General features: G+C 44.0%; 1 protein-coding gene, 1 non-coding gene and 1 pseudogene across 14 annotated transcripts in view; 1 reads left to right on the forward strand and 2 right to left on the reverse strand.

Moving 5' to 3' along the window:
- The window catches only part of Dclk2 (doublecortin like kinase 2), a 129,856-nt gene extending 120,745 nt beyond the window's left edge, over window positions 1-9,111 (reverse strand). For 11 of the 13 annotated variants that reach the window (XR_013109896.1, XR_013109897.1, XM_034500072.2 and 8 more), the window contains exon 1: window positions 8,333-9,111. Coding sequence is in view for 11 of the 13 variants with exons in the window: in XM_034500072.2 (XP_034355963.1) it covers window positions 8,333-8,753 (421 nt within the window). In the remaining 2 variants the exon portion in view is untranslated. The remainder of the gene's footprint in view (window positions 1-8,332) is intronic. The other 2 variants (XM_034500073.2, XM_034500074.2) reach the window with 2 other exon arrangements.
- Window positions 9,112-17,970: 8,859 nt separating this feature from the next.
- Window positions 17,971-18,128, forward strand: LOC117708055 (U1 spliceosomal RNA). Its single transcript, XR_004606770.1, has one exon. It is a non-coding gene; the product is annotated as a U1 spliceosomal RNA (small nuclear RNA).
- Window positions 18,129-20,518: 2,390 nt separating this feature from the next.
- LOC117706564 (large ribosomal subunit protein mL55 pseudogene) lies at window positions 20,519-20,902 on the reverse strand (annotated as a pseudogene).
- Between the last annotated feature and the right edge of the window lie 2,958 nt (window positions 20,903-23,860).

The raw sequence follows: 23,860 nt of genomic DNA on the forward strand, positions 1-23,860 counted from the left end.
GGATTTTGAAAGTTCCTACCACAAACAAAAATAAATGTTTGTGGTAACAGACAAACCAATTACTTTGACCTGAGCATTGCACAGTGCATGCACGCATGAGATATCACATAACACTCCATAACTGTAACTTCTATGTGTCCAATAAAATTAAATATAGTCAGGTATGATTGTATATGTCTCAATCTCAGGACTTTGGAGGCAGAAGCAGATGGATCTTAGTTTCAAGCCAGGTTTTTGGGGGGCTGTTAGTGAGTCCCCCCAAAAAAGTAAATATAAAAACTGTACAATTGGATATTGGAAGAGTTTCAAACTGAAAGATAACAAACATCTGCAAGCTGGGGCAGAATAATTGTAGCATCTTCCTATTAACTGGTTCATCTAAGCAGTGGTTCCCCAGGTCCTCTGGAGTCTTTTGTTTAACAATTTTTTCCCTTCATTCCTTAATCTTTCATGACTCCAATGGTAAAGTCTAACCCTTGGTTTAAGCAAGTGATAACAATTATGAATGAGATTCAGCACACATGATGAAAGTTTCAGAGAACAGTACTTCTCCAAAAAAGACAGACAGACAGATAGACAGACAGACAGGTCTTCCAAGAATGAGAAAGTTTGAGGGAAATGGGAGAAAGCAGGACCCCACCTCCAAACATCTGAAGGGCAGCCACAAACAGGACAGGCCTGAGAGGTAGCTCTGAGTGTCAGGCTGGCTACTTGGAAGAGGAAGAAGAAGAGGAGGAGGAGAAAGAGGAGAAGGAGAAGGAAGAGGAGGAGGAAGAGGAGGAAGAAGAGGAAGAGGAAGAGGAAGAGGAGGAGGAAGAGGAAGAGGAGGAGGAAGAGGAGGAGGAGGAAGAGGAGGAGGAAGAGGAGGAGAAGGAAGAAGAGGAGGAGGAAGAGGAAGAGGAAGAGGAAGAGGAAGAGGAGGAGGAGGAATAGGAGGAGGAGGAAGAGGAAGAAGAAGAAGAGGAGATGGCCAAAGTTTTATGAGTCACCAAATGTTCTGTTCAGAGTTACAGTAAGTTAGGCAGGGCATGATGGTTAATGTCTTTAATCCCAGCACTTGGAGGTGGGCATGGATGTCAGACATAATGTTGCTGTGAGATTCCAAAGACTGTATATCAAATCTCTCTAGGGGGCAGGCTGCTATCCTGCTATTGACTTTGACCACTAAACTAAGGAGACAGATATCTATTGGACCATTTTTCAAGCTCTTTCTCCCATGCAGACTTGATGAACATGAACAAAACCAGTAATATATTTCTATGACTTCTTTCTTCTCTTTATTCTTCAGATGAGACAAGATGCTATTAAGAGATGAAACCGATCGGCCAAGAAACGGGGGAAGAGACTATTAATCATTGACCGTGAGAAAAACTTTATTATTTTAAAATTAATCTTAAGCTTGTAAAGGATACTCCAAGGAAGACATCAATGAACTAAATTGATATAAATGTATATCATAATATGTATATTAGAATAGCAGATCAGAGAGACTAATTCAGTTAGTAAAGTGGTCACTGCACAAGCATTAGGACCCAAGTCTGACTCTCAGAATATATGCTGAAAGGCCAAATATGGAGGCCTACACCTGTAATCTAGAGGATATGCAGATCCTCGGGGCTCCCAGGCAGCCAAGTACACATGGCCAGCTCTAAGCCAAAGACAGACTGCACTCACAAAAGCACACGGTGATAAATCATAATCACCTGCAAACAAACACAATCAAAAGGTAAACTCACCTGCAAACAAACACAATCAAAAGGTAAACTCACCTGCAAACAAACACAATCAAAAGGTAACCCAATCAGCCACAACTCAGCTATTTTAGTGTGTTTACTTGAAATGTTAATAAATGTAAGCCTGTAAGCAAAACCATGTAAATCGATCGCACCAAACCAGTATCTTCCCATTCCTTCTTTGCATAAAGGTAATAGCGTCTGACAAAATACAATGTAATAAGCATCTTGCTGTAGGGTACTGAGGACATAGCTGACCAGACAGCTTGGGTTAGAAAATAAAAAGTATGTCTTGTAGAATGGAGATATATTTAACTAAATTCTCGTGTTAAAATATTTCTGATTCAAAGACTAAGTCACTAGGTATGGTGGCACATGCCTTTAATCCCAGCATTCAGGAGGCAGAGGCAGGCAGATATCTAAGTTTGAAGCCAGCCTGGTCTACAGAGCGAGTTCTAGGACACCCGGGGCTATGTAGAGAAACCCTGCCTCAAAAACAACAACAAAAAAAAGAAGTTAACTGAAACTAAACTGAAATTTTGAAACTAAATATAGGGGGAAAAATCTCTAAAAACAATATTCGAAATAACAAATGTTAAAAAAAAGCTTTAGTTATGGCAGTCTTCAAGGTTTCAAAAATACTAGGTATTGTTAAAATTATTCTAGAATTTAAACATACATACAGAATGGTGATATAAGAAGTTGGTCATGTCAGGCATTAAAAGAAAATTCTCTTAGACACCCATGAACATGACAATTTGTTAAACATAAATATACTGCTCTTTTATCTGGAAAAACATTTAAAACTAGAAGAAGACAAGGGCTGCTAGCTTTTCACATCATCTTTATTCTAACAGTGTGGCCAATTATCCAGTAGGCTGTCTTAACCAGAAAAGGTCTTTTCAAAGCAACACAGCCACTAATTCCTACCAACTAAAAGTATATGGCCCAAAACAGCAGTTCAACAAAGCACCAGTATGTGCTATCCAGGATTAATCTCACTGCAGCCCCAGCCCCCACTGCAAGGGGAAGATCCTCCTACAAAGTAACAATCAGTTGTAAGTCTGAAGCAAGAAGATCACAAGTTCCAGGCTAGCCTGGGCTAGAGTGTACCCCCTATCTCAAAACAAACCATCCCCATCTAAATCTGAGAACTTCATCTGCTCACAACACTTGGTCTTAGGAGAAGGGCCATTTACCTATATAAACTAGACTGACCTCAACCTTGCAGTGATATCCTCTCCCTCTGCTTCTAGGGTACTGGGAATACAGATGTGTACGACCATACTCTGTCTGGTCAATCTTTTTTACTCTAAGGAATTCATTTTTAAGAGAGACAAGGAGAAGAAAGGAGTGGAAGACGGGGAAAGGGAAGGGAGGGCAAGCTTGTGTGCATGTCTGCAGTGACCAAGGACACCAGAGGCACTGGATCCCCTGGAGCTCCAGTTACAGGCAGTTGTGAGCTGCCCAACATGGGTGCTGGGAACCAACTTGGGTGGTCTGGACCAGTTAGTGCTCTTAATCACTGAGTCATCTCTCCAGCTCCGGCCTGACTGACTCTTAGAGGAGACAAGGCATTAAGAAGTCCAGATTATTTCTCTCTCCCACCACAGATACCTCCTAAGATTACCAAACTTTAAGATGAAATAGTCACGTTTAAATCAATTCTGCTGCCAAATCCAAAGCCATAACCCAAGGGTATTCGTTACTTTTTTCATTGCATGATAAAAGCAACATAAGGAAGGGTTTTATTTGGGCCAGTACTTTTGGGTTACAGCCCATCATGGCCAGGAATGCATCTGTGCCGGAATGTGAGGCAGCCATATCCATGGTCAGGAGCAGAAGGCAGAGAATGCAAGCACTAAGCCGAATTTCTCCCTTTTTCACTCAGCGTAGGATCCCAGCCAATTGAAAGGTGCCACCTATATTTAGGGTGGGTCTTCCCAAAATCTAGAGACTCTCTCACAGACGTGCCTAGACGTTTGTCTCCAAGCTGATTTTTAGATCCTGCCAAGTTGATAATCAATATTAGCTACCAATCACACCAGATGACTAGTGAAAACAGAAATATATTTCCTATGGTTCTGGAGGCCGAGTGTCTCCTGAGGGATGGCCCTGATCACAATGGCAACTCCTTTTGTTGTGGCTTCCTACAGCAGAGCCAAACAAGCTCACATGGGCCTCTTTATGAAAACAGCAGCCCTACCTAGAAGGGCTTTGCTCCCATGGCACCAGTCTCTTCTGAGTGGATGGTGGAGCAAAGCAGCTTTAGGAATGCAAGCTCAGAGCAACTGGCAGTGTGGGGCTCTGCTCCTACCACGTGCTGATCCCCTGTAGGAGGCGCAGTGGGGTGGGAGTTAAAAGGCTAAGTGTAATGCTTACCTCCTACCACTAGACAAGACAGCAATTCCTTTAACCCCTCTGAGCCTAGGCCTCCACATCTGTCCAGTACAGAGGACAATGCAGCCACACTTCTCACCAGGTATTACAAGGGTTAAGAGGAAAGGAACCAAGCAAGATGCCTCAGTAAATGGTGGCACTGATAAGCAAAGCAGATCTCTAGCCCACAGGATGGTGGCTTATTTAACAGTCAAAGGGATAAAGGTTAGTAGTAACATAGAAGGTGGAGATGAGGGGGAAGACCTAGCCCGACACCTCTCTGCCTCCAAATACAGAGTAGCCTAGCAATCACCGCCAGCCAGACCTAACTCTCTTCATGCCACAGAACAGGACCGTAAACTACTCATGTCCAGGGCTTAAAGCCTCGTGGAATAGTGCCCTTGTCTTACCTCTTCCAGAGTATTACTGTATCATTCCAGTTCCATGACTGCTCTCCCAGATACTCATTCTCGTCCCCTAATATTTTATTCAAACTTTTAAATTTAGAATTCTTCTGCAAAGAGCTTATTAGGCAGCCGTGTATGGCACATCTGCTTTTCATATTTAAGGAGGAAGATAGAGACAAGAGTCACAGAAACCATCACTCAAGAGTCATCCTTCCACACTGGCAAGTTTGCGAAGATTTTGTTTTCCCCCGGCTATGAAATACTTCATCAGCACACATACACATAGGTAAATATAAGTAAGTCTTTAAAAATGAATAAATTTCTCAAGGCCACCAAGATAGCCTCAGACTGCTGCCAAACCTGATGAGCTATTTGATCCCAGAACCCATGCGGTGGACGGAGGGAAGAGACTTCTACAAGTTATCCTCTCTCCTCCACATGCTCGAACTGTCATGCACACCCACACACGGAAACGTAAGAAGACAAATTGTAAATAAAAAACCACATTTTTTCTATGATATGCTTTCAGTAAATGTTACATCATTTTATATACCTATAACCAGGTTGTGCACAACTTGCGTTTGAAAACAGGGTTTGGCCATGTGGAAAAGCCTTAAAAGCCCTGACCTGGATGTCCCGAACGGACGGACCCTTAGGGATATCCAAGCTTGGCAGGCTCAAACTTTCAGACAGCTCAACCTGACTTTCCCACACTTACAGTTGGAAGCTACAGTCCCATGAGAGAGCTGCAAAGACTAATCAGGACTCACACCACCCATTCAGCAAAATTAATCCAGGAAGTTGGGTAAATCAGCTAGCTGAAGGCACCTGCTGGTTCAGAAAAAGTGCTAACAGCATACTGGTCTACACCAGAGCAGCTTAACTCTCCAGAGGCTTTCAATGTCAGAGGCAGAAGAAAGGAAATCTGGGCCATGCAAATTTCTTTTGTCATCTGAGTTCACCAAGAGAGCAGCTAGGAGAAGCGCTTGGCCCTGCAGTCTTGAGTGGAGCTCTTTCTCATCTTCGTTGAACACAATCTTGGTTTTGTTCTTTTAATCACCTCCTAAAGTATATTTCTGGTACAGAAGAGTCGAAAGAAGTGCAACCCTGTTTAATAACCAACTAAAATGAAGACAGTGGTTTGGCAATATGGGCATGTTATGTGCCCAGTCTGCCGAGGGGACGGGTGTAGACCATCCCCTGCAGACCACCTTCTACAGACCTCTCACTGGTGTAAGTACCTTCAGAAAGCTGCCCACTACAGCAGCAGAAATCTGAACATTTGAGCACATGCTTTTAACTGAAACTTGAAACTTCATATACGTATGTGTGTGTTTGTCTATGTGGACATGCATGTGGTAGTCTGTGGTTGACCCTGGGAATCACCCTCAATCATTCTTTCAGCTTATTCATTAAGGTGGAGGTGTCTCTTAGCTAAACCCAGAGCTTACTGATACAGCTAGAGTCAGTAGCCAGCTTGCTCTGGGGAGCTCCTGACTTGGTCTTGCAGAGCTAGAATGATGGGCAAGCCTCCAAACCCACTCAGCATTTATGTGGGTTCTGGGAGTCCAAACTCTGTTCCTCACAGTTGCATAGCAAACACTCTTAAAAGATTAAATAATAAAAACAAGACGGCTCAATGTTAAAGTCAAATTCTCACTATGTACCCCTGACTGGCTTGAAACGTACTCTGTAGACCAAGGTGGCCTTAAATTTTTGATGATCCTCCAGCAGCTTCTGCCTCTAGACTTCTGGGATCGCAGTCGTGTGCCACACCGATCAACTGAGAAATCACTACACAAAGATTCACTGTTAGACAGATTTCTACCATGATCAAAGAAGTTACATTTTCTTCTTTTCTCTACAGGTATTTCGATGATGTATTGTTAAGTAAAATTAAACTGCTTCAGAGATGACTATCATCAGAGAGGTGAAAGCACTTTCTGGATTAATAACAACACATGTTATGTATCAAGTCTATCTCTGCCTAGGGGATAGGTGGCCTTCTGAGTCACTTCAACCACAAACAGGTGGCTGGGAAGTTTCCTTGAGGTTTTTCCCTTGATGATATTTTGGGGAGTCACTAACTACACATGCACCCCATTATACTACTCTGTAAATAATGGCATAACAAATGTTTGTGTGGCTTTGCTTCAAGCTGTTAGTCACTGGCCATCTGAAGGTACAGTAGGTCTTTACCTGAGGACCCATGAGTGGCGAACGCTTGTGAAACAGGCAGAGTTGATCTTGTCACTGTGCAGCTACTCTGACTTGGTGTCAGACAGAAAACTGGAGGCAGGAGGATCTCTCTGAGTTTGAGGCCAGCCTAGTCTACATAGTGAGTTCCAGGAGAGCCAGAGCTACATAGTGAGACTTTGTCTCAAGAAACAAACGTAAAATGGCCCTCTGTTGTCTTCATTTTACTGTGATCTCTGTGATTTACACCTGTGATCTCTTGCCCTCTTTTCAGCCTTTAAGACCAAAACTCACTACCAAGGCAATGTGTGAGGTAGCCCCTTCTACTACACACAAGAAGAGAACTGCATTTTAATTGGGTTGTCATGTATCCAGAGCAAGGGTACCATTTGATAAAAATGACAAGAGAAACTCAGCCACCCTGGGGACTTGTTAGAATGGCTAACTTTTTTTGAAGTGAACCATAGAAGAAAAAGCATAAACTGAGGCCTATTAGAAATTAGCATCCCTGCCGTTTAAGTTTCCTCATCTGTGAAAGGGAGAAAATGCTTTAGAACACAAGCTCATGCTGAAATAAGAAAATCGTGTAGTTCAGGGACCAGTTTCCTACTCTAACAAGCCCGTGTTGCTATGGCTACATGGACAGTACTATTTGCATTAAGAAAGACGCCTGATTATATGTGAACGGTAAGGCACCTGCCTGATCTTTTTTGGATGTTTAGAACTAAAAACCAGGTTCTTAACTACCAGCCCCCCTTCCCTTCCTAAAAGCAAAAACGAAAAATGACTGTAAGAACTCTAGAATGACACAACATATTCCCACGCAGTCCCTCTGATTGATGGTATACCAGGATTCCTAATTTCTAATAGGCCTCTGCTGCTGGTTCCCTATCGTTCTAATAGGCAGGACTCACCTTGATTCACCTCATTGCCAACCAAATGTGGAAAATCCTTTAAACGTGTCGGTTTTCCATTTTGGCTACACTGAAATCATCTGAGGAACTTTCAAGTCATACCCTAAACCAAGCACATCAGAATATCTAAGGGGTGGGGCCAGGTCCAATATTTCAAAAAGTCCTCAACACAGCCAAGATGAAGCCAAGGCTGAGTGAGACTTTCTGTGCTGGCTCTCCTTTCTTGATTTCTAGTGCCTTTTGCCACACATGATACCAAAAAAGACAACCTAGGGCATGACAGACCCACAGCTGTGCACAGAAGGTACAGTAGGATCCCAAACACAGGAACAACACAGGTACTGCACTGGCCTCTACCAAAGGTCACCCAGTGCCTCACTGGAGAAACACGCTTTCAAACAGTTTGCCCTTCCAGCAAAAATAAGTTGGCTAATTTTACAGGCATCATTGTCTGTATTTGTCTCAATCATTAGAATTTTCTTCCTTTTTATTAAAAAGTCAAATCTCTTGGGAAGGAGATAGTGTGTGCACCCCAACCCAACACAAACTACAGAGGAGCAGACAATTCCAGTGACTGCCTAGAAAGCAAGCGCCCGGCAGGCTGCCCCAGCGCAGGGCGGGGAAGCGCGCGGGCCGCAACCACTGCACCTGCTGCTGTGCACTGGGCCGCACCTGCCGCGCCATGCCTACCCCTCCTACCTACCTTCCAGCAGCTCGTCCAGGCTGGTGACCTTCCGGCTGCCGTCTATGGTGTAGATTGTGCGGACGCCCTGGGGCAGGTTCACATTGTCAGACAGCGAGCGGGTGAGCTCCATGAGGAGCGCATCGAAGGAACGGAAACGGTCGTTGGAGATGGCAAAGACCAGGCCTTTGAAGTAGCGGTCCCCATTCCGGTAGAACCGCGCCTTCTTGGCCTTCTTCTCCGAGCTGAGGGCCTGCAAGGTCCGCGTGCGGTAGAAGCTGCAGTGAGCACTGTGCGCCGGGCTGGGGATGAGCCCGTTGCCCTTGGGGCCAGAGATGCTGCTGCCCCCGGAGGAGCTGGGAGCCCCTCTCCGCGACCCTGGCCGCGGCCTTTTGTCGCGTTCTTCAAAATGTTCCAGCTCAATGCTCCTGGTGCTGGCCATCGCGGCTGCTCGGAGAGCTGTCTACAAATAAATTAATCAAAGGACGTCCCCGCCGCCCCGGCCGCAGCGCGCCGCGATCTAGGCGCACTGTCCGGCCTTAAAGCCGCGGGACACCTGGCTCGGGCATTCGGGCCATGCTCGCAGGTGGAGCCGCTCTGCCAGCTAAAGGCGATCGCAGCGCGCAGCTGCCCAGCTCATTGTCCCGGGCGCCCTCAGTCGCCGCCGCCAGCTGGGGAGCCCCACGCCCCCCAAGCGCCTCCTTCGCCGGGCCACGCCTCACAAGTAGCGCGCGGGCAGCGAGCCGGGAATCGCCAAGTCGAACGACCCTAGGCTGGCCCGGGTTCGCATCCGGCCTGCGCTCTCCGGCGCGCTGAGCGGAGGAAGGAAGCGGAGGGGGGAGGGGCGCGAGCGTGGGCGAGGCGCCTCGGGGCTGTCATGCGCGGCCTGGGGTCCTGGGTTCCCGCCGCGGCCGCCGCCTCGCGCGCGCTCAGGCCCAGTCCAGGGCCCGTGCGCGTCCCGGCTAGCCGGGGATCCCCTGGAGGCGCTGGGCCCCTGCGGGAAGAGTGAGCCACCTCCCACGCGCGCACGCCCCACGGGCACCCGCGCTCTCGGCCGCCTGTCTCGGCCTGGACCCCGGAGGACACCCTCTGTCCCTTCAGGGATAACACAAACCACACCAGAGGGAGATGGTGAGGAGGAGGGCGGCACCGCGCGAGGAGCCGGTCTACGGTCTGAGGAGGCCCCGCCCGCCGGACTACCGGAGCCGCGCGCTCCCGGGGCGTGACCGCGCTGCGCGCTCCACAACCGCGGGGGCTAGCGTAACTGCGCTAGCCAAAAAAAAAAAAAAAAAAAAAAAAAAAAAAAGCCTACAAAGGAAGGAGACTCAAGGGCAGCAAGAACAAGCACATCCTTATCCTGCCTCCTGGGGAAAAACCGAGGCCAACCTAGGGCAGAAATACAAAACTAGCACTAGGTTTGGATGTAATATTTATTTTGTTATAAACGGCTGATGCATTGTTTAAAATGAAAGATCCTTTAGACGGGGGAAAAAAATCCTTCACACTTTCTACTGCGGATTCGCTAACACAGTAGTTCCAGTAACTTTGAATGAATACATGATTACAAGTTATTGGTTTCAGTGAGTCAAGTATTTGTGGAGAGCTTGCCATTTGCAGGGCATTAATCTCATCGTTGGGAATTCTCAAGCAAAGAACGGAATCCCTGTGCACTTGTCCACGCTCACACGTGTTCATTCTAAGCTGCTCACAAAAGTGGACTGACAAACACCCATCATGCAAGAAAATCTCTTCTTGAGTGGTTATCTGGCCCACAATAAAAATATATTTCAAAATTTTCTTTTGAAACATCCGTTGTTTCACTTTGGCAATGTAGCTCAAAGGCATTTGGCCCTAATCTGACACATGAAATTAATGATTCAGCACCCAGTTCTTCAGCGGCCCGAAACAGCTCCAAACTGTCCTTGACGGTAGGGCGACAGAACGCTTTGCTTGTGATGGACTGGATCAGCATATAGTAGGAGGGGGTAGAAACAACCTTGAAGCAAGCCACTTCTCATAAGGAGTTTAATGAATGTGACAGGTCAAGACCTAGTTGACAAAACTTGAGAACTGATTGAGATAGAGGGGGGGAAAGTTCCATGGGCATCCAAGATGACTCAGTAAGTAAGCCAACCACCCGAAGCACTGGCAGAACCCACGTGGTGGAAGGGAAGCATAGACTCCTGTAACTTATCCTCTGACCCCTACATGCGTGCCATGGTATACAACACAATAAATAAATCTAAGAACTTTTGAGAGAAAAATTGTTCCTGCATCCCAATGCTAATGCAAACAAATGGGGGGAAGCGGGCTTCAAGGAGGCAACTACTAATTAATCTGGATTGCTTTATGGTTTAAAACTTACAGAACCATAACACATTTTCCTCTTTCATGCAATTGCAGAATTTCTACAGTAAGATGTTGAAAACTGGCATTTATTTCCCTTGCTGGGATATTCCTCTGCACCTCAGAAACACTGTCTGACCTGCTAGCAGCTGTTCACCTTCCTAAAGATTTACGGGTCTCTCCTGGACTGAGATCCAGCCTTATGGTGGTTTTATGAAGACAGGCTGGCCACAGGCAAATAAGTCACATTCTGGAAGCCAACCTTGACTAACTACTGACTCTCTCTCTCTCTCTCTCTCTCTCTCTCTCTCTCTCTCTCTCTCTCTTTCTCTCTCTCTGTCTCTCAGTTGTGAATTACTGTTTTATAACTCCCCTTAACCCTAACATTTACTTAAATAAAAATTTGGGGGGAAATACTCCAAATACACCTCCATTTCTCAGCTACAGGCAAGTCAAGAAGGAATTAAATCTCCAAATACTCCCTTGCTCACACATTGAAATGACCCCTCTCTGCTCTTATTACACATTTTTTTTTAATAATCACAGACTATCCAGTGGATATAAAAACTTCACTGACAATCTGCAGCAAGGATCTTCTAGAAACTTCTTGTAGAAATGTTCAACCTGGAAGAGAAAAAAGGACTGGTGTTTGTGTCCCACACTCCTCTCTTGGTCCACCGGGGCTGGCAGTACTTTTTAGCACAGACTTTGGCACCCTGCTTAGTACCTCTCCCCTAGTCCACATTGCCCAGGAAATAGAATGCCAATGTTCATATGGTATAATCTGTTTAAATAAAACTTGATTAAATTCTCCACTAAGTGGCTTTATATTTAAAAAAAATACTTGTCTTGACTATTTCCCAGTTTTACTTCATGTCACTCTGTCTCTCAAAGGCCTTGACATGTCTTCAATTTTTTTAGCCTTGAGCTTTTCTCTTCAAGGCAGTTTTCCAGCCATTCCATTACTTATTACATAAAAGATGCCTACGGACCTTTTAGGCTGCTAGCACTTTGGTGATCTGCTGTCTCATGTCTTCGTTTCTGTTCACTGTGTGCCAAGTGCTTCTCCCAGAGGTAAAAACGATGAGGTAACACTTTCTAGTGGGGGTGGGGGTGGGGGCTGGGAACTGTAGACTTGAGGGTTTTGAAACGAAGCACAATTTTTAATTTCATAAACTTTAACGATTATAAGTCCTAGTGTTCCCCATTAAGTTTTAATGGGAAAGGACATAGAGTTCAGTAGCAAACTCTCAGTCTCTACCATGAAGCCAGTATCCGACTGGAACAGGGCTAGGAGAGGTGCTTTTCTGATTTGTTGCTTCCTCAAGGAGGACTTGCTGTCCTTTTCATGCCCGATGCTTGCAGCAAGTAACATATATATTTATATAAGTATAGCTGCGCTTTTCTGCAGTTGGTAGTAATGTCAAAAGTGAAAGTCCATGGAAAAGTACTACAGCACTCAGGGATTTTTCTGTAGACTTGCATTTCTCAAAGGCCATATGCAATTGTTCTTTGTGGTGAGATAGCAGGTGGAGACTGGCTTGTCAGTGTAGATGCAACCAAAAGTGGCACCCCCAGCAGCGTGGTGCTACTCTGGCCAGCGGACCCAGAGGGGCGCACCCGGGGTTTGCTACCCTCCAAGTTGCCCTTCCCTGTAGGCAGCAGGTACCCGCGGGACTGAAACTGCAGTTCCGAGACAGTCCCTCTGGTGAGCGGCTTTAGAATGGGACCCTAGATCTGAGGGTTAAAATGGGTTATAGCTACTCCCAATTTCAACACATCTCCTAAAGGAAGAGGTGGGGGTGGACATCACTGATCACTGTAGCCTTGGTCAGGGCTCCATGGTGACCGATCAAGGGAAAGCTAGTTCTCTGGCCTGGGCCGGAATTTAACATTCAAAATGTAAGGGTTAATCCAGTTGGTTCTGGCTAAGACACCGACACCGCACCTCAAAGAGGATGGTTCACTTCAAGCCATCCTAGAGAGAAGGAGAGAGTAGTTACTCATTTAAGGAAATAATTTACATTTCCTTCCCAGAAATAATTTACATTTCCTTCCCAGAATCCCTGCACCTCTGGCAGGCACTTACTGAGCCCAGCTGTGTGCTTGGGTTAAGCCTGCCAGCTTTACTGAATTCTACAGAAAAACTAACTTTTCCTTTTTCATCTCTTTTTCCTTTTTTTGGAAACTTGTCAGAGCTTGGATGTGCCTTCCTGAACACTCTGGACTTTCTTTTTCTCTGAAGCTATTCTCCCAACCCTTTCCACATCTGTTATGGATAAACACTATGCTTTGCTTTCTTTCTCATCCTGCTCCTCCAGGCAGCTGCCAAGATTTGCAGTTTGACTGTCCTAGGGTTTGGAAGGTTTTTTAATGCTAATAAAATTGTCCTATAACTTCCTTCTGAGTTCATTCTTAAATTATTTTATAACAAAACTCAAATCCTTAGAGACTGAAAAAACATGGCAGAGTCCCCAATAACATGGGATACCCCAAATGAACATCCCCAAATTCCCAGTAATATTTATGTTTTGGGTTTTATTTTAAAATCCAAAATTGAGTTTCTTATTTTAAAACAAGTTATGGTTTTTAGTGTTTTTCTTTTTTCAGTAGCACATTCAATGTTTATGTAAATGCTGCAGGTGACAGACTGTTCCTATCATGTTACACTGAGATGGTGTCGAGAATACTTAAAGAATAATGACTTTATGATGATTAATTGGTAGTTATGATCTAGTTAAAGAAATAGATTATAGACAAGGAAATATATTAAGTGGCAGAGTTTGAATTACCTCACCGAGCTACCTCTAAAAATGTTCATTGCAAGCTCTCCCAGACTATTAATCACAAGGTGGTCTGTCTTCATCGACTGAGAGTTTAAAGTGAATGCTTTTTACATTTATAGTGGGCTTATGATGCAAATTAGATGATTATCTCAGCTATATTCCCTGCCCATAATTGAAATATCCAAATGTTAAAATAATACATTTATCTTACTTATGGAAACAATGATACCATTAGAATTTATTCAGTATTCTTTAATAAATCTACATTAATTTCACCAAGGTATATTTAGATTTAAAAAAAAAATAGTCTTTCCTTGGATTTCCCATGATTCTATCGGCCTATCTGAAGTGACAGATGGTGATTTGCTGCATATATATATATATATATATATATATATATATATATATGCATTTTCCACATACATGTATGTGTAGATATACACATATAACATACATATATAATAATAGCTAACATTCATGTAAAGAGGCTGCTATGGTTTAGTCCTTTAGTGTCTCCTGATTTCTTAAAGGACTCATCACTATCCGGGGCATGATTAGGAAGCCATGCAACCTTCAAAAGGTGGGGCCCAGAGGAAGAAAGCTGGGTCACTGGGTATGTGCCCTTAAAAAGGGCCTCTGCCTTTCCCCTCTTGCTCTTTGCTTTATGGTCAGTGTGAGATGACCAGCTCTGCCCCCATACCTCCTCCACACTGCTGTTCTGCCTCAGCATGGGTAGAAACAACAGTGCCAAGCAACTACAGACCAAAGGAAAGGTTTGTTCCAAGGTCACTTATCATCTTAACCACATAGACATAGAATGATTGCCTTCAAAATGTTCAAGTTCTGACTTTTAAAATACTATACCATGGTCCTATGTACTAACAGACACATGGAAAATGGAGTCTGTTGAAGTCATTACAAGTAACTTTCTTTTCCATTCTTGCTTGTTAAAGGCTTGCTTCATCTCTTTAGCCTTCTTCAGTTCCTTTAATGGGACTCTGAGCCAAATTATGTAAATGATAGTTTCTACCACAAGCCACTGTGATAAAATAGCTCCATTGTTTTTCCATGAATGGCTCTGAAGTCACCTACTTCCTTCTCTGGGTCGTTTCCCAGCTATGCAATATAATTCACTAAAAAAAACTTTTTTATTTTTTGCTAGTCTTTTTTATTAGACTTATTCATTATATATATATATATATATATATATATATATATATATATATTAATATGTGCACCACCTGCATGCTTGGTGCCCCAGGAGGTTAAAAGAGTATCATTGGATCCCATGAAACTGGAGTAACAGACAGCTGTGAACTACCTTGTGGATGCTGAGACTCAAACCCAGGTCCTCAGCAAGAGCAGCCAGTGCCCTAAACTGCTGAACCAACTCTCCAGCCCAGTGAGAAATTCTTAAAGTAATTTAGAATGGTACAGGAAAGCCTACAGAAAAATGCCTTGATACATTGCTGTATGCACCTTATGTTTTAATCTTCATTCAAGCAGTGTCTAAGTTTTGACATTAGACCTACTGTTTGAAGAGATAAAGTTAGACATCTTTTCTATTTTTCTAGTGTGGCCACAGAATCCCTGAAGCCCAATCTTTTCCCTAACTTGGGTTTTGTTAGTGGACATCTTTCAGTGAGGACACTGTGATCAGATTACAGATCTCTCACTGTGTGACCCACCGTCAGGAGTTTCAGATGGATGGTGCATAAAACTTGGGGGCTAAGGTTGTAGCTCATAGTAGAGGGCGTACCTGGAATGGAAGAGGCTCTGGGTTTAGTTCCCAGCACCACAAATAAAAGAAAGGAAAAGAAGGGAGGAGGGGAGGGAGGGAAGAAGAAAGGGAGGAGCGAAGGACAAGATGTGGGCAGGGAAAAGGGAAGGAGGGAGAAATTCACCCATATCTAATATCAGGGGAAAAAAGTCCCCCCTCCCTTTTTTTTCCTGAAGCTGGAAGAGGGGGTTACTAACAAGGTTGCTGGTAATTTGTTTTTAAGCACAGCTTTATTCAGAGTGAATGATTATATAGAACAAAGCCCTTTGCATTAATTAGCTTCTCTGTTGCTGTAATAAAACACAATGACTAAGACAATTTATACAAGAAAGGGCTTATTGGAGATTTTGGTTCCAGAATGGCAGGGCAGTAGCAACAGGCATAGCGGCAGGCATGGCAGCCGTAGAAGGAAGATGAGGGTTAACATCTAGAACTGCAGGCTGGAAGCAGAAAGTGAACTGAAAGTAGGCAAAGCTTTCTACTCTTACCTCCACTCCAGCATCATGCTTCCTCCAGCAAAGCCACACTCCTAATCCCTTCCTGATAGTACCACCAACTGGAGACCAAGTGTTTACAGGTCTCAGACTATGGGAATCATTTCTCATTCCAACCATCACACTCATGAAATTAAAATTAAATCACAAATGTTATCAGTCAGGTGTGAATATTTTCTTATGTCTTAGTTTGGTTTTAATCCTATCCAGCACATGTAAAACTATTTTTATCCTAAGTCTTGTTCCTTTAGAACAATGTTTCTAGCTGGGCTTTGTAGCTCAGTTGCTAAGTGCTTTACCTGCTATGCAAAGCCCTAGATTTAACCTCCAACACCGAATAACTGGTAATAGTATGTGTGTCTGTAGAGGTAGGGAATCAAAAGTTCAAGGTTGTCTTTGAAAACAACAACAACAGAAACTCTTTTCTAACAAGCTCAAACTGATAGACAAGGAAGAAGATTGAAATAAAAAACTTTTTTTCTGAATCAATGAAGAATAAGTAGCCAACATGATATCTCATCATCCCTAAATAATTAACTATGTATTTCCATAAATAAAAACATTCCCCTACACAGCACAATGTAACTATAACTAGCAAAGCTAAAAAGTAACATTGACAAGCTATTACTATCCATTCTTGGGGAATCATTGGAATTTTATCAGATGTCCTGCTGATGTCTTCTAAACAGATGCCCCCACTCCAGCAGATCACTCTATGCTTAGTGGCCGTGTACTTTTGTAAACCTGAGGGACAGAAATGACCTTGATCTTTCTGAGCCTATCACCACCTTGGCACTTTTGAAAGATTACTGAATAATTATTTTTGTAGAATGCCTTACCTTGGGATCTATGTGATATTTTTGAGGAATTAGGCTTAAGATGTGTATATTTGACAGGATCCTGAAGAGATGCTGCTGCACTCTTCTCATAATAGGCTTCTGAGGCTCAATTTCAGTTTCTTCCATCACCAGATTTAAAAATACCCATCATACAACTGCTCTGTAGTCAATATTTGTTGTGATGAGGCACCATGACTAAAAGCAAGTTGGGGAGGGAAGAGTTTATTTCACTCACAGTTACATATACTCCATCTTCAAAAGCGGTGAGGGCAGGAACTCAAGCAGGGCAGGAACCTGGAGGTAGGCACTAATGCAGAGGCCATGGAGAGGTGCTGCTCACTGGTTTGCTTCCTAGGGCTTGTTCAGCTTTCTTATAGAACCCAGAACCACCAGCCCAGGGATGGTACCAAGTACAATGGGCTGAGGCCCTCCCACTTCAATCACTAATTAAGGGAGTGATTACAGTTGGAGCTTATAGAAACATTTGCTCAGTTGAGGTTCCCTCCCTTCAAATAACTCTAGCTTAGGTCAAGTTGATACAAAACTAGACAGCACGCTTGCTTTGTAGGAAGGCAAGCTGTAACTTACACAAATATCATATTCATCCGCTAACATTCAGTTTACTCATTACCTTATCACTTTAGACTCAGAGTGTTAGAGTTTAAATATAAAATGTGTACTACAGGATTATACTCTGAATGTCTGGTCACCAGCATGTGGTCTAATTTGGGGAGTCTATGGAAACTTTGGGAGACAGAGCCTAACTTAAAGGAGCCTGCCACTCGGGCATGCCTTTGAAAGTTATACCTGACCACCAGTTTCTGACTTGTACCCTGCTCCTGATCTGCCAAGAAGTACAGAACATCTGTGCTAATACATTCCACACCATTATGTTATGTCCAAACGTATGAGGCCAAGAGATTAAACATCTGAAAACTGTGAGCAGAAGAAATCTTGGCTCTTTAAATCAATTCTAGCCGGTAGTTTGTCAAAGTAATGAGAAAATCAGTCTATACGTATCCTAACTTATAGATTACTATCATTTATTTTAATGTTCAAATTATCTCCAATTTGACTAGCACATGCACATGGTGACCCCATATGCTTTTGCTCTTCTCTGCACCTCAGGCTGCACCTTCTCTACCCCTGGAATCTGCCATTTCTTTTACTTGAACTGAAGAATGGTGTCCGGAGACCAGTATTTGGGCAATTGGTGTTTTCCCTGCTGTCTGGTTACAGCTGCTTTGCTCGTTGCAGTGGGCAGAGTCATGTACTATCTGCCTCCTCGGGGCAGAAGCTTGCCTTGATTGCCACATATAGGAGTTTTAGCACTTAATTATCTGGGAGGAGAAAAATAAAGAGGAAAAACCACGGCTTATTTTTAAACTTTGCTTTACTCAATATGACTTTTAAAATATATACCTGGCTGGGGAGATACCATGATCAATAAAATGGTTTTCCTAGGGCAAGTTTTGTCCATTACACTTGGGATGTGCTAACCCCTGCAATTTCCCCAAATATAGAAAATTCAACTGCCTAATTTGTGGTAGTGAAGGACTTCATTCTCCTCTGAAAAAAATATAATGAACAGAGCTCCAATGAGCTACGTGTTCCTCTTGACTGCCTCACATTTTTCTCCTGCTTTGGTAACACGCCTCAGTTTTTACTGTAGGTCTTAGCACACACGCATTAGGCTATGCTGACTTGAACCAGTGCTCCAGGATAACCATGTGACAATAAGCTGGACAGATGACGACCTTCTCCTTCAATCATTAACTAGTAGCACCTTTTTCCTATCGGTGTCTAGAAACTTTCTTGCTCTGATGCTCTGCATCTATTTCACCAACAAGCTGTCGTCCTTCAAAATGTACCTTCAGAGAACAGATCTGAGCTCCTACTAAAAGACTACTCCAACAGAGATCTCTGAGATCTAATAAGCAATCACACCAAAGTGTCAAGATATAAAAAGCAACATGAAAAAATTGGGAAGTTTTCTCCATACCAGAAACAAACATGCTAAAAGAAGAGATGGGGGGAGCCCCATTTGTAATGGCTTCCTCAGCAGGAGCCAGTGAAGGAAGAAAACAGAGAAAGAAAACACACACATTAGTCCAAAGAAACAGAAAATTTGTTTGAAATCCACAAAAGAAGTAAAAAATTTATGTGCGACAGACATTCAATATCTAGAATACAAAAGACTCCAAAAAGAGAAATAGGAAAAAAAAAAAAAAAACAATTTTAAAATTCATTTGGAAACACAAAACACATCAGATAGCCAAAGCCTTCCTGAGCAAAAAGAATAATTCTTGAGGTATCACCACTATCTGATTTCAAGACATATGAAGAGTCACAGTAACAAACACAGCATGACACAGGCACAAAACAACACACAGATCAACTGGGACACACTCAAAGACCATGAACCACCTGATTTATGATAAGAATGACAAAAATAAGCCTGGAGGTGGTAGTGCATCCCTTTATCCCAGCACTCCAAAAGTAGAGACAGGTAAATCTATGAGTTCAAGGCCAGCCTTGTCTATAAAGCAAGATCCAGGCCAGCCAGGGCTACACAGAGAAACTCTGTCTCAAAGAAAAAAAAAAAGAAAAGCCAAAAGTTATTCATTGGGGAAAAAAAATGGCATCTTCAAGAATAAACTAGACCTTTCTCTCACATCCTACACAAGAGTCAACTCCAATGAGTCAAGCAGACCAAAGACCTGAAACTCTAAAACTGCCCAGGAAATAAGGCTAATCATTGAAAAAAATAGGATCTCCTGATTTTAAAACACTTCTATACAGCAAAAGAAGTAGTTGACTGAACAAAGAGACAAACTATAGGAGAAATATTTTCCAGTTATACATCTGATAGAGGTTCAATATCTAAACTATGAAAAGAACTTACAAAATAAAATAGCAAGGAAACAAACAACCCCATTCCAAAAAAAAAAAAAAAAAAAAAAAAAAAAAAAGAAAAAAGAAAAGAGCTGAATGATGGAGTTCTCAGAAGAACAAAATACAAATATTCATCAAATATTTTTACAGAATGTTAAACATCCTTGGCTATCAGGAAAGTACCAATTAAAATTACTTTGAGTTAGAATAGCTAAGAATAGACCATTCAGGAAAACAAGTGACAACAAATGCTCCTGAATGGGTGGGGAAAGAGAAACCCTGTGAACTCCTGAAGTCATTATGGAAATTCTCAAATGACTAAAAACACTGTGGAGGTTTAAATAAGAATGGCCTCCATAGGCTCATATGTTTGAATACTTAGTTTCCAGTTGGTAGAACTGTTTAGGAAGGATCAGGAGGTGTGGCACTGGGTTTTAGGTTGCAAAAGCCCATATTATTTCCAGTGTCTCTCTCTGCCTTGTGCTGTGTCTCAAGCTATGATTGTGTCTCTCAGCTACTTCTCCAGTACTGTGCCTGTCTGCTGCCATGCTTCCTGCATTGATGATTATAGACATACCCTCTGAAACTATAAACTCCAATAAACTCTTTCTTCTGCAAGTTGCCTTGGTCACAGTGCTGTGTCACAACAATAGAAAAGTAACTAAGACACAGAATTACCATGTAACTGAGCTATACCACTTGTGGGCATATCCCTAAGGAACTCGATATCCTATTATAGAAATAGATATTTGCTTACCTATGTTATTGCTACTGAATTCATGACAGCAAGATAATATAATCATCCTAGGTGTCTATCAACAGATGAGTAGGTAATAAAAATGTGTTACTTATACACAATGAAATTTTATGTAGTCATAATGACAAATGACATTATGAAATTTGCAGTAAAATGGAAGAAACTTGAAAATATTTTATTAAGTGAGATAACCTAAGCTCAGAACACACATGTTCTCTCTCATGAGTAGATCTTGGTGTCAAGAATGTATGGTTTACAGACAGAGCCCCTCCATCCTTACAAAATGTCTCTGGTGTAACTCTAGACATAGTTACTTCTTGGTCTTAGTCCAAAACCATTAGTATCATTCAGTGTCAAACTCATCAGTCAGCTCTGGCTCTTCCTCTCTCTTCTACAGGAGCTGAGCTCCACATTTTCAGAAGCGGGCCCAGCGCGCTTTTGCAGATAGAATGCCCAGATCTGGGGGCATCACTAGCATGTGCCATGGCTCCTGATATTGGATATGGATAGTGGAGCCGTCCTGCTTGACCAACAACCCAGGATAGAGGTGAGCACAGTCCTGGTGGCACAGTCAAGTGAATGAAACCCTGCTGTTGTCAGCTCTCCAGGAAGACGTGTGTAGGTGTCAGCATCCAGGAGAGGCTGCCCACACAGCACAGTGCTTCGGCAGGACAAGCAGGCTGCGCAGAGCCATTGTTTTTCCTAAGAGCTGTGTTGGCACGAGGAAAATTTAGCATTGGAGTGACTTCCTAGACCCCCAGTGCAGAACTTTACTCAATGCGTGGGAAACAGAGGCCAGATTACACAGGGCCACACAGAAAACCCCTCCCTGTAGAGGTTGATTCTCTGCCATGACCATGAGCGCCCTCTTAGCTTCTACTTTTGACATATGTGTTTTGAGTAGATGAGTAGATGTCAGGAAACTAGAAAGGGACGCACGAGAAAAGTAGTCTTTCTGGGAAAGGGGTAGGGAGATAACAGGACACGTATGATATGAAGGTAAAGCGGGGAGTCCTGGGGATGAAAGGGTTAAAGCAGAAGTGGTGGCAGTGAGATGAGGACAGAAGAGTCAACTAGAGCCAAGCACTTAAGAACATGTCCTAAGAGGCCTGCTACTTTGCACTCAAGCAACAGCAGCAACCAAACAAGCCACAGTCAACATAAAGTTAACACCGCTATTTTGCATTTTTTTTAAAAAATCAGTCTGTCTGTCTTAGTTAGAGTTTCCATTGCTGTGCAGAGACACCATGACCAAGGCAACTCTTATAAAGCCAACATTTAATTAGGGCTGGCTTACAGGTTCAGAGGTTCAGTTCATCATCATCAAGGCAGGAACATGGCAGCATCCAGGCAGGCATGGTGCAGGAGGAGCTGAGAGTTCTACATCTTCATCTGAAGGCAGCTAGCAGAATACTGGCTTCCAGGCAGCTAGGGTCTTTAAAGCCCACACCAACAGTGACACACCTACTCCAACGAGACCACAAACACCTTCTAATAGTGCCACTCCCTGGGCCAAGCATATACAAACCATTTTCTTTTTGTTTCTGTCACTTGGATATTCTCTTTCTAGAAAGATCAGCTAAAATGTTTAATTTTTTTTCAAGTGTCCTTAAGGGATGGAATCAGAAGAAAAGTAGTCATGTCTCCATTTAAGTAATTCATACCTCAGAAGCCAGTTGGAGATGTGCTAGAATCACTGGATGGCAGAAACAGCATGGACATAAGGGAAAATGAGTAAATAATCATTACCATAGAATAGGAGAGAGTCTCAGTGGAGTGCTAGCAGTTGATTTGGGCTTTGGGAAATGGACAGGATTCTGACAGGAAAAGGCAGGAAGTGGGGGCCAGAGGGCAAAGAGACAGAGACAGAGAGGAGAAAGAGAAAAGAAAAGAGAGACAGGCAGACAGACAGACAGAGAGTCAGGAAAGGCACAAACACACTGCTTTATGAAATGCCTGTATTGCTGGAGGTAGTCTTGGGACATGTGGTTGAAAACACTGCACATTCACATGGATTCTTCATAGTGCTTTGTATACCACACATGTGAGGTTTTTACTGGCTGAACAGATGCATGAGAGAGAATGTCACCAAAGTCAGGAGAAGGCCCTGAATGCACAGAACACTATGCCATCTCAGTCTCTATTCCCCCTTCTTACAAACAAGGTTGTATAGCTGGGCAGTGGTGGCTCACGATTTTAATCCCAGCAGACTTTAATCCCAGCACTCTGGAGGCAGAGGCAGAGAGGCAGAGAGGCAGAGAGGCAGAGAGGCAGAGAGGCAGAGAGGCAGAGAGGCAGAGAGGCAGAGAGGCAGAGAGGCAGAGAGGCAGAGAGGCAGAGAGGCAGAGAGGCAGAGAGGCAGAGAGGCAGAGAGGCAGAGAGGCAGGAGGCAGAAGAAAGGCAGAGAGAGAGGCAGAAGAGAGGCACAGAGAGAGGCACACAGAGAGAGGCAGAGAGAGAGGCAGAAAGGCAGAGGCAGAGACAGAGGCACAGAGAGAGGCAGAGAGAGAGGGGCACAGAGAGAGGCAGAGAGAGAGAGGCAGAGAGGCAGAGGCAGAGAGAGAGAGAGGCACAGAGAGAGGCAGAGAGAGAGAGGGGCACAGAGAGAGGCAGAGAGAGAGGCAGAGAGAGAGGCAGAGAGGCAGAGGCAGAGAGGCAGAGGCAGAGAGAGAGAGGCACACAGAGAGAGGCAGAAAGGCAGAGGCAGAGAGAGGCACAGAGAGAGGTAGAGAGGGGGGCACAGAGAGAGGCAGAGAGAGGGGGCAGAGAGAGAGGCACAGAGAGAGACACAGAGAGAGGCAGAGAGAGAGAGAGAGGCACAGAGAGAGGCAGAGAGAGAGAGGCAGAAAGGCAGAGGCAGAGAGAGAGGCACAGAGAGAGGCAGAGAGAGGGGCACAGAGAGAGACACAGAGAGAGAGAGGCAGAGAGGGAGAGGCAGAGAGGCAGAGGCAGAGAGAGAGAGGCACAGAGAGAGGCAGAGAGAGAGAGGCAGAGAGAGAGAGAGAGGCAGAGAGGCAGAGGCAGAGAGAGAGAGGCACAGAGAGAGGCAGAGAGAGAGGGGCAGAGAGAGAGAGGCAGAGAGAGAGGGGCAGAGAGAGAGACAGAGAGAGAGAGGCAGAGAGGCAGAGAGAGAGAGAGGCACAGAGAGAGGCAGAGAGAGAGGGGCACAGAGAGAGGCAGAGAGAGAGGGCCAGAGAGAGAGGCACAGAGAGAGACACAGAGAGAGGCAGAGAGAGAGGCAGAAAGGCAGAGGCAGATGGATCTTTGTGAGTATGAGGACAGCCTGGTCTACAGAGAGAGTATCAGGACAGCTAGAACTACACAGAGAAACCCTGTCAAACAACAGCCAACAACAACAAAAACAACAGGCGGTACAATGAAAAGACTCTTCAAAGTCCTATGGTTCTGGTATTCTACTTTTATAATGCACTGCCCATCCTAATGAGCTCTAGTTTAGGCAAAAAAAGTGTGGCTCTTTGTTGAGGGTTGGGGAGTGTCAGTGAGTTTGGTTGCCTATTTCTCAGGGAGAGCGCTAAACATAGTTTTGAAAATGCTTTTTGATGTAGTGGGATAACAAAGAGGATGAGAGGCTAACCCAGTCCAGGGTGCCACTTTATAACTTGCTGCACGCAGCTGCTATCCTGGGCTAAAG

The sequence above is a fragment of the Arvicanthis niloticus genome, chromosome 4 (genome assembly GCF_011762505.2).
Source record: "Arvicanthis niloticus isolate mArvNil1 chromosome 4, mArvNil1.pat.X, whole genome shotgun sequence".
Classification (NCBI taxonomy): Eukaryota; Metazoa; Chordata; class Mammalia; order Rodentia; family Muridae; genus Arvicanthis; species Arvicanthis niloticus.